Source organism: Humulus lupulus, chromosome 2 (assembly GCF_963169125.1).
Source record: "Humulus lupulus chromosome 2, drHumLupu1.1, whole genome shotgun sequence".
In the NCBI taxonomy this organism is placed as follows: Eukaryota; Viridiplantae; Streptophyta; class Magnoliopsida; order Rosales; family Cannabaceae; genus Humulus; species Humulus lupulus.
Window position 1 is genome coordinate 42407240 of NC_084794.1, and position 10050 is coordinate 42417289.

General features: G+C 37.1%; 1 protein-coding gene across 1 annotated transcript; it reads left to right on the forward strand.

Annotated features, from left to right (window-relative positions):
• Positions 1-6819: 6819 nt before the first annotated feature.
• On the forward strand, positions 6820-8344 carry LOC133814188 (uncharacterized). Its single transcript, XM_062247183.1, has 4 exons — positions 6820-6969; positions 7087-7327; positions 7421-7785; positions 7889-8344. Exons 1-4 carry the CDS (start codon positions 6820-6822, stop codon positions 8342-8344), a joined length of 1212 nt encoding a protein of 403 aa, XP_062103167.1.
• The last annotated feature ends 1706 nt before the right edge of the window (positions 8345-10050 follow it).

The following is a 10050-nucleotide window of genomic DNA, read 5'->3' on the forward strand; positions in this document are numbered from 1 at the left end:
GGATGGTTGGGCTGGGGGGACTCGTGTCGCGTGGAGAGGACACCACTTGGCACTGTAGGTGAGAGGAGAGAAGGGTGGACTAGGCTTGTGGTCTTTTGGGACTTGCTCTTGGACTACAATAATGTATGTTTTCAATTGATTTTCATATTTAACTCTTTATTTTTTCTTTCTTTTTCTTTATGCCGAAATGCAACTTTAATTACAAAGTTAGCTTTCCAAACAAGATATCGAGTAAGTTTGATGGGTTATCAAGTGTGTCAAAAAATTTCTTATACAAAATATTACTTTGCAAAATAACATATTACCTAATTACCATATATGAATATCCATTTTGTAAATAATTAGTAAAAGAATTTTATTTTGCGAAATTACATTATAAAAGTTATGTTTTCTAGAGTTACTCTTAAATAACAAATTAAATATGACAACTAAAAATAGAAATTAATTCATTATTTATGAAAATTGCATCCTATACGAATTTTTAGTTTCTAGTTGAACAATACCTCTTATCTAAAATATTACAAAAAAAACCTAATTTAATTGAAAATTTCTTTTATACCCTTAATTTGATTAATAATTCAACATTGTTTTTATTATTTTAAGTCAAATTTCTATATTTAATTCATTAATATTCAAAAATTGTTTGTTTTCACTTATTTTTATAAGAATATGATTAATTTTGATGAATGTGAGAAGGGTTTTTAGTAAGTTTAATATATATTGTTGACTGTTTTTTTCATTGTCAACCTTAAAACAAAAGATTAAAGAAATAATTAACCAGAACACAAAAGGTTTTAACGTGGTTCAGGCTATAAAAAAGCCCTAGTCCAAAAGTCTCTGGTATTAAGAGGGTTTGAAGCTAGTTGATGCAAGCTCCAATGGTGTATTCACAGGCAGCAATAGATTGCTCTGAGTACAATGTATTTCTCTCTCTAAAGAACTCATCACATTACAATGAGACTCCCAACCCTATTTATAGATGCTGGGGTCATTAATACTAATCATTTGTAATTAATATACATTCTTCCCATTATTGGGGGATTAATACTAATTCAATGCATTGGGCTGCATTGAATAGAGACCACGGCTCAGACGAGGTCTGCGGGACCAATTGCAGAAATGTACCTACTTTATGGGGAACATGCCCCAAGTACTGTCAGAGCGTGTTGTACGTATATCTATGTCAGACGACGTAGTGGGAGTGTGAATTGTCGAGTCGTACAATTAACAACACTGTGGACAGATCACCAAAAAGGTTGTCAGTCGATCCTCCAACGCTGCAAATCTGCATTGGCTGACACCTAGCTGGCCTTCTAGATCCCGAGGACAAGGTCCTTGGCCTGGAAGGCAACATTTTGTAAGGAAATCGAGGACTACTTACTAGTTCTCAGGGCATTTCCTCAGAGAGACGTCTGAGCCCTACCTTTATCTGAGGGATGTGGCCTCTAATCGAGAAATCCACCCTCCAAGGACTGACCCTTAGGGCATGGCCTCACGTGAAGAATTACGCATCCTTGCCACATGCCTTACTCAGATTGCCACATGTCCTTTGGTGAAAACACGGACAACATATATATGTATAAGGAGAAAAAGTTAACAAAGTTAGTAATATGAATAAATATAATTAACTCAATTGTAAATTGGGTATTAATTAAATGGGTTTTTTTTTTTAAGAGTATGCCTAAAAAAACTTTATTTACAAAAATGATTTAACAATTTGAAAATATTTCATACCCTATTTGAAAATAATTCATACTTTATTTGAAAATAATTTCCTATGTATAACTCAACTTAAAAATAATTCATCCCACAAATTGTGGGGACTTTTGTTAGCTCAGCATGGGAAAAGATGGAGAAAACTTGTTGCCCATTTTTTTTTTTTTGGATTTTTCAAAAGTATCCATTTGGTTGTTTAAGATACAGATAAGATACTAATTGGTTGTATTTTAAAAAACGACTTAATTTTTAGGTTATAGTGTCGTATCTTATTATTTAAGATACATTTTGCATACCTTAAGATATCAATTAGTTACCTTTAAAAACATGAATTCATTTTTATGTTATAATATAGTGTTTTATTATTTAAGATACTTTTAGGTTACCTTCAAGTATATTTTAGAAACAAATGATTTACCATATAGTATAACAAGTTATCATATATCTTATTAGCAAATGTTATTATTTAGTTTACCACATAATAACTTTTAAATGTAACATTAAAATACACTCCTTGGTCACTTATGTAATTTATATGTGAATAACAATGTTTTTTTTTTTAATTTAACAAAACAGAATATAAACTTAGAAGTTACTTTTAAATCATAGCAAAAAATACACATTTTAGCTACTCTTAAATTTAATATTTGCTTAACCATATTAAAAAGCAGCTACAAAGTTACTTTTCAAAATCAACAAAAAAAATGCCCCATTCCAATCATCTTCTCCGTCGACAACAACAATTTTATACTCGCCATAAACCAAAATGATCCACTTGAATAATAGGTCGTTATGGTACCATTTTTTAGCACAAACACCAAACAGTTTCTCCATAGAAAAAAAAAACTTCTAAAGTCATGGAAATACCTACAAACTCGCCAAAAAATTGTCAACGATATAAGGGGTGAGGGTGGCTGGGTAATGTTTCTCTTGAAGAACTCTTTCCAACCATTCCTAGACTTCATGTGTTAAAGATATATATATATATATATGTTGCATCAATGGAAAAAGTAAGACTCTTACAACTCTAAGCAAAAGAATACTAAAGACAAAGTGAATGATTAAATAAGTTACAACTCTATTGAAAAAAATACACGTAAATATAGAAAGATGTAGAAGAAGAGAGTAATAGAAAATACAACTCAATAACAAAATGATACAAATAAACTAAAGGATGAAGAACAAGAGATATTGATGGAAGTATAACTCTACAGCATAAAGATACAACTAAATATGTAAATAGACAAACAAAGAGATGAAGATAGAAAGCAATAGAAGAAAGGAAGAATAAGAACAAAAAAAAACACTCACACTCACACAACCAAAGTGAAGAGCTTATTTTCCCTATCTCAAGCACGAAGAGGTTCTCTCAAATGGAAATAGCTCTCTGGAATAAACAAGCCTCTAGGATGAATGAGATTTTGGGAGTTAAGGAGCTAGAAATCACGGATGAGGAAGATGAGGTTTCTCAGCAATTGGGAGCCGTTCTGTCGCCTCGATCGACAGAGGCGTATATGAAGTGCCAGAGTGAGATCAGGAAGGATTTTTTGAACTGGTTGGTGGCATTGAATCGCACTATGCAGGACGTTGCTATGGGTAAGTTGACTTCTCCTTCCGTTCTTCATTATGGGAATTTAGTTAAAAATCTTGATAGGAGCTTTGTGAGTTCGAAAATAGTGGAGCTTCTGAAGGATAAGGATCAGAAGGTGAAGCCAGTAGGAGTTAAAATTGAGCTGGAAGATATTGAAGAGGAGATAAATTACTGGCAATCGGCCATTGTTTGTTATGTTCTAGGAGCCAATCCTCTGTTGCATGTGCTAGAGGGTTTTGTGAGAAGAATTTGGAAGCAGTATGGAGTTGACAAAGTTGGTACTCTATCTCATGGTGTTTTTATTGTTCGGTTTCAAAATATGGAAGATAGGGATAAGGTCATAAATGATGGTTACATTTTTTTATAAGAAACCTCTTATCATGAAAAGGTGGAATCCTAATGATGATTTCACTAAGGAGGATGTTAAGTCAGTCCCTATCTGGATTCAACTTGGGGGTCTAGATATTAAATACTGGGGAGATAAGGCATTATTCAAGATTGTGGGACAGCTGGGTAAACAAATTCAGGTAGATAATATTACCAAAAGAAGGGCGAGACTTCATTTTCCAAGGATAATGATTGAGGTATCGATTACACAAGCCTTTCCACATGTAATTTCATTTACTAATGAATTGGATCAAGATGTTGTGCTTACTGTGAATTATGAATGGTTGCCTATTCTTTGTGAGCATTGTAAAGGTATGGGTCATTCAACTCCTAATTGTAAGAAGAAAGGGCTCAAATCTGGTTTAACACAGCAGGCTTGGGTGCCAAAGAACCCAGTTCACACTTTGCAAACGGAGGGGAAGAAGCGAGAGGTGGATGCAGATGGTTTTCAAAAAGTTACTAAAGGGAAAACAAATGCCAGTAGCTGTAACACCCTACTACCTTAGAGCCGGTACTAAGTGAGTTTTAAAAACGTGCAATCACTCGCTAATCAAGGCTTTTAAAGCAAAAGTGCAATTAAGTCATAAACAGAGTAGAAATCTTAGAAATAACTCTATTTCATTGAAAATCTTAAAAGTTTAACACTTGGAATCCCAAAAATATTGTTTAGAAATATTTACAACATATAAGTACAACCAAGTTGGCTAAACGATAAAATCTAGGTTTTATTACAATCATCTCCCAAAAATCCACTGGCTGTGGCTGCCAGGCAGGCCAAACATGTACACGCCCCCTCATGCTTGCTACATTCATGGTTGGTTGGCCTTCTCTTTGCCCTTACCTACACCACAGAGCACCCGTGAGCCGAAGCCCAGCAAGAAAACCCAAAAACAGATAACATATGCAAAACCAACACATAGCATATGAACAGGCCATCAATAAGCTAAGCACATACGGCAAGGTCGTCCCAGGCGCTTTAATCGACCCTGGGTTTGTGGTCCACACCGTGAGGACATCCCAGGTATCCTTTAGGGTCTCACCTTGGCAACTTGCACTCTACATGCTCAATGCTGCTCCCGGCCCTTTGCCGTTCCCAGCCCCTGCCGACCTCAGCCTACGCCGTTCCTGGCTCATGCCGAACATTTACACAATAGCATTCATAGCATAGTAAACAAATACTGAATACTAACAAATTCATTCAAAGGGATACGCCCCACAATTCAGACATATTGGGCTCAGCCTTGCATACAAGCTCTATGGGAACAGGGGTTTCCTTACCTGCGTCTCGAGCTCTCCGAGCACCGATATCCCGAGCACAGTCCTCTAACTTGAGCCTCGCCGAAACCCTAGTCAAAACACATCAACAATATCCATCCATTAAGTTCTAATCCACTAAATAACTTTGAGCCATATCTCTAGTCTCCAAGACCTTGAATTCTATCAATCCGGGTGACAAAATCCATCCCGAGCCTTAACCTTTGAGTCCCCAAGCCTAAACACACTTGAAGACACAAACTGGCACTAAGAGTCGCGACCCTACCCATAAGCGTCGCGACTAGCCTCGAAATAGAGGCTAGCACTTCACTGAAGCACACACGGACCGCGCGCGCTTGGCCAAGCGCCGCGGCGTGCATCCAACTCCTTGGCCTCCCATGGCCGCACGCGCACACGGGCCGCGACATGCCCCTCCTAGGGCCGCGGCCCCCACCTCCAAACCCAGAAATCTTCATCTCTTCCTGCATTTTCTTCACACCAACTCACCCAAAATCACCTAAACCCAGCAATTTAACCCAGAATTAAACTTAAGTCCCTCAACCACACCATCTAAACTTTTCTATAAGTTCACACAGCCATGAAACTCAGCTCACAATCAAACTTAACATTAAAATCCCAACTCACATGCAACTCATGGTTTAAACTACAATTCTACTGAAACTCAAGAAATTTGAAGGTTAAACTCCTTACCTCAGCTGATAATTCATGGCCTTCTTTGCTCCCCCACCTTCGAAGTTCTCTCACATAAGCCTGAAGCCTTGGATTTTTGCTGAAAATCTCCCAAGCTCACACACCACAGTCCAAATTAATAAACCGACTTTGAGAGGATTAAGCTAAAAACTGATCCTTCCCTTTTGTTCCAGCAGTTTCTTTTACTTAACTATATCTAACTTTATTCTCACAAAATGACCAAGCTGTCCCTTAAGCTTATCCTCTATCCTTAATTGACCCAAGGGCAATTTAGTCATTTACCTAATCCCGCTAAGTCCTCGAGGTCCAAAATATTAATTTCCCCAATATTCTTTCCTATACACTCTAACCTCAAATATGTCTTCGAATATTTACTTCCATACCCCTATAACCCAATAATACATCTAACACCCAAAATACCGCTCGACTCGCCCTTAGTCGGATTCTCAACCTCGTTGTGACTTTCGGGCTAACCGCTCCCTAGGACTGTCTCAGATCGTGCTACACAGAAATATATCACATGCATATCATATTTATTACATTTATGGCCTCAACGGGCTAACATCACAAACATACCCCTAATATCCAAACGGGGCCCACATGCACATTTAACTCAACTAAACATGCATCTCTATCACGTACTCACATAAATTCACATATTAACACATTAAATCATTTATTTCCCTCCAGGCACGCTAATCATTGCCCAAAGCCCTATTAGAAAATTTGGGTCGTTACAGTAGCCGTGGGAACTGTCACAGAAGTGAATAATTATTTTGAACTATTGGATTCAAGGTCTGATTTGGAACAAGTGTAGAGGCTGAATATTGATGAGGGGGGAGTTCCCTCTACCTCTAATGGATAGAATTCTTTTTTGGAATGTTAGAGGGGTTAACAATCATCAAAAGCATCATGAGAACAAGCAATTGATCAATTCGAAGAAGATTGGATTAGTTAGTCTCTTAGAAACAAAGGTGAAGAATAAAAATATGGGAGTCATTTACAATAGCTTATTTTCTGGTTGGTGTTTTATGAATAATAACTCTTGGGTTGATAAAGGCAGAATAATAGTGGCTTGGAATCCTAGCTTGTATACTTTAGATATTAGAGTTTGCTCAAGTCAATTAATTCATTGTGTGGCTCAATCTCCTCATATGAATATGAGGTTTCATATTACATTTGTTTATGGCCTCAATGATGAAATGGGTCGAGGGCACTTATGGCAAGAGATTATGGGATTGGCTAGTAACATTGATGAGGCTTGGATGATTTTGGGGTATTTTAATGAGATTCTTCACTATGAGGAAAGGGTAGGAAAGAAGATTAATCAGAAACTTTCTGTCAATTTTTGAGATTGTTTGCGGCACTGCCAGATGGAAGATCTCAAGTATTCAGGGTGTTTTTATACTTGGAATAATAAGCAATAGGCAGAAGACAGAGTTTATTCTAAACTTGATCGAGCTGTGGTGAATCCAAATTGGTCAGATGCATTTCCTAATTCTAAGGTTGTTTTCCTTCCAGAAGGTTCTTTTGATGACTGCCCGATTCTTGTCTCGTTTTACCAAGAAATTTGCAATGGGCATAAACGTTTTTGGTACTACAGAATGTGGAGGGATGCTAAGAATTTTTCTATGCTTGTTAAAACTAGTTGGGATGAAGCTATTTCAGGTACTGCCATGTTTAAAGTGGTCAAGAAGCTGAAGAGATGAAAGAGAGTTCTTTTGGATATTAACAAGAGAGGATTTAATGATATTCATGTAGCTGAGTTACAAGCTAAGCAGAGTATGCTTGAATGCCAGGCTACTTTGCAACAGGATCCTATGAATGGTATTCTCATAGATAAGGAGAAGGAGGCTCGTGGGAATTATATTCAATTAAACAAAGCCTATTGTTTGTTTTTAGCTCAAAAAGCTAAGACGAATTGGGTTAACTTTGGGGATGAAAATAATACCTTTTTTCATGCTTCTTTAAAAATTAGAAGGGCTCAGAACAAAATTAATTCTATTAAGAATGAGCGAGGGCTTTGGGTAGATAAGTCTGAAGATGTCAAGGTAGCTTTCATGGATTATTATCAGGAGCTTTTGGGTACTACTATGCCTAATCAGCTGACTGTTACTAAAGCTATAGTACATGGCACCGTTGCTTTCCATTCAATATATTGGCATATTTCAAAACGAATTCACTCAGCAAGAGGTTAAAGAGACTTTCTTTGCTATTTTTGGAATGAAGGTGCCAGGGCCTGATGGTTATGGAAGTTTCTTTTTTCAGGATAATTGGGATCTTATCAGCTTGGAAGTTAGTGATGCAGTGCTCTCTTTCTTAAAAACTGGGAAACTCTTGAAAGAGGTAAATACCACAACGATCACTCTTATTCCAAAATCTAAATGCCCAGATAATCTGGGTGATTTCAGACCTATAGCCTGTTGCAATGTGATTTATATGGCAGCCACAAAGTTAATTTGTTCAAGATTGAGGATGATTTTGCCTGATTTAGTAGCTAAAAATCAAGGGGGTTTTGTTCATGGAAGATATATAGCTTACAATATTATGGTTTGTCAAGATTTGGTGCGTCATTATGGTAGGAAAAGTAGTAAACAGAGCTGTACGATAAAGATCGATTTGAGGAAAGCGTATGACACGGTGGAATGGGATTTTATAGGAGAAATGCTAACTGCCTTTAAGTGACCCCATATTTTTATCGATCTCATTATAACGTGTATTCGAACGCCAAAGTTTTCTTTGATGATCAATGGTAGAATGCATGGTTTTTTTGCTTCCAAGAGGGGTTTGCGTCAAGGAGATCCGATGTCGCCGTTATTGTTTGTTCTTGGAATGGAATATCTATCTAGGATTCTGGCTAAGGTTGGAAAGATGGAAGGTTTTAAGTTCCATGATAGGTGTGCGCCTTTGAGATTGAATCACTTGTGTTTTGCAGATGATCTTATTTTATTCTGTCATGGTGATTATGCTTCTATATTATTACTACTGAGGGGGCACACTTTGTTTTCTAAAACCTCTGGTCTTTTTCCTACTGAGGCGGGATTCACGAGAAGTCGCCTACCTTTCAGATATCTAGGTATCCCGATTTTCTCCAAACGAATCAGTTCTGCTGAGTGTGGGATCAACATTGATAAAATGGTTCAGCGGATTCTCTTGTGGAGCTCGCGGAATCTCTCATATATGGGGCGAGTAACTCTTATAAATTCTGTTTTCATTTCAATTCATTCTTATTGGGCTCAAATTATGATTTTTCCTAAGCAGTTGTTGAGGAAAGTGGAAGCTATTTGTAGATCTTTTCTTTGGAAAGGGATAGTTGATGGTTCAGGTCTGGGTCAAGTAGCGTGGGAGAGTATCTGTTTGCCAAAAATGGCTGGAGGCATGGGATTTTGTAATGTTATTAACTGGAATATAGCAGCTATGGGGAATATGTTTGGGAGATTGTTGCTAAAAAGGACACTGTTTGGGTTAGGTGGATACACAGTGTTTACTTGTCTGTTGGGATTGGGCATTGGTGGAACTACACAGCCCCCCCTAATTCAAGTTGGTATTGGAGGAAGATTGTAGCTGTAAAGGATGTCATTAAAACTAAGATTGACTTGAATACCTTTATCATTAAAGGTTATAGTATTCAATATCGGTATGCCTCTCTATATCCTTTTACTGAGCGCGTTCAATGGAACAAAAATGTTTGGGGAAGACTCAATATTCCTAAGCATAGATTCATTTTCTGGCTTGCAATGAAGGAGAAACTTTGTACCCGGGTTCAAATTAGTAAATATAACCTAGCTATTGATCGTTCTTGTCTATTGTGTGGTGATCAAGATGAGGATGGGAAACACTTATTCTTTGAGTGTTCTTACAGCTAGAGTTGTCTTTCTAGACTGAAAGCCTGGTTGAGATGGAACACACGGGCTGAGAATCTAGGCTGTTTACTGCATTGGATTGACAAAGCAAAGCAAATTAGCAAGGTGAGGAAGCAAATCTATACTGTGGTCCTGGCAGTTCTTATTTACCACATCTGGTTAGTTCGGAATGATGCTCTTTGGACTCACAAAGTTTGGCAAATTAACCATATTGTACGAAGAATTCAAAGTGATGTTAAATTTTAAATATATCATGTAATGCCTAAGAAGGCCAAGATTGTAGATAAAGATTAGTTTGAGCATATATGTAGTTCTATACAGGGGAGAAATTAGTTCTGGGGTTCAGGGGTTTTGGTTTTTAACTTGGACTGTTATAGTTGTGTTTTGGAAGTAGTTCAATGATTCTTATTCACCAAAAAAAAAAAAGCCTCTAAGTGATTTTCTAGCCAAGTGCTTTAGTGGTTAGAAAATAGTGTGTCTAACAAGTGAGCAACAGGATCTTATTTATAGATTTTTAAGACACCCTTT

Excerpts from the sequence above, each read along its gene's own strand:
- LOC133814188 (XM_062247183.1), top strand. The coding sequence starts at position 6,820 with ATGAGGTTTCATATTACATTTGTTTATGGCCTCAATGATGAAATGGGT. Across the intron at positions 6,970-7,086 it reads TTCTTCACTATGAGGAAAGG|GCAGAAGACAGAGTTTATTC; the intron begins GTAGGAAAGAAG and ends AATAAGCAATAG. Across the intron at positions 7,328-7,420 it reads TTGGGATGAAGCTATTTCAG|CTGAGTTACAAGCTAAGCAG; the intron begins GTACTGCCATGT and ends ATATTCATGTAG.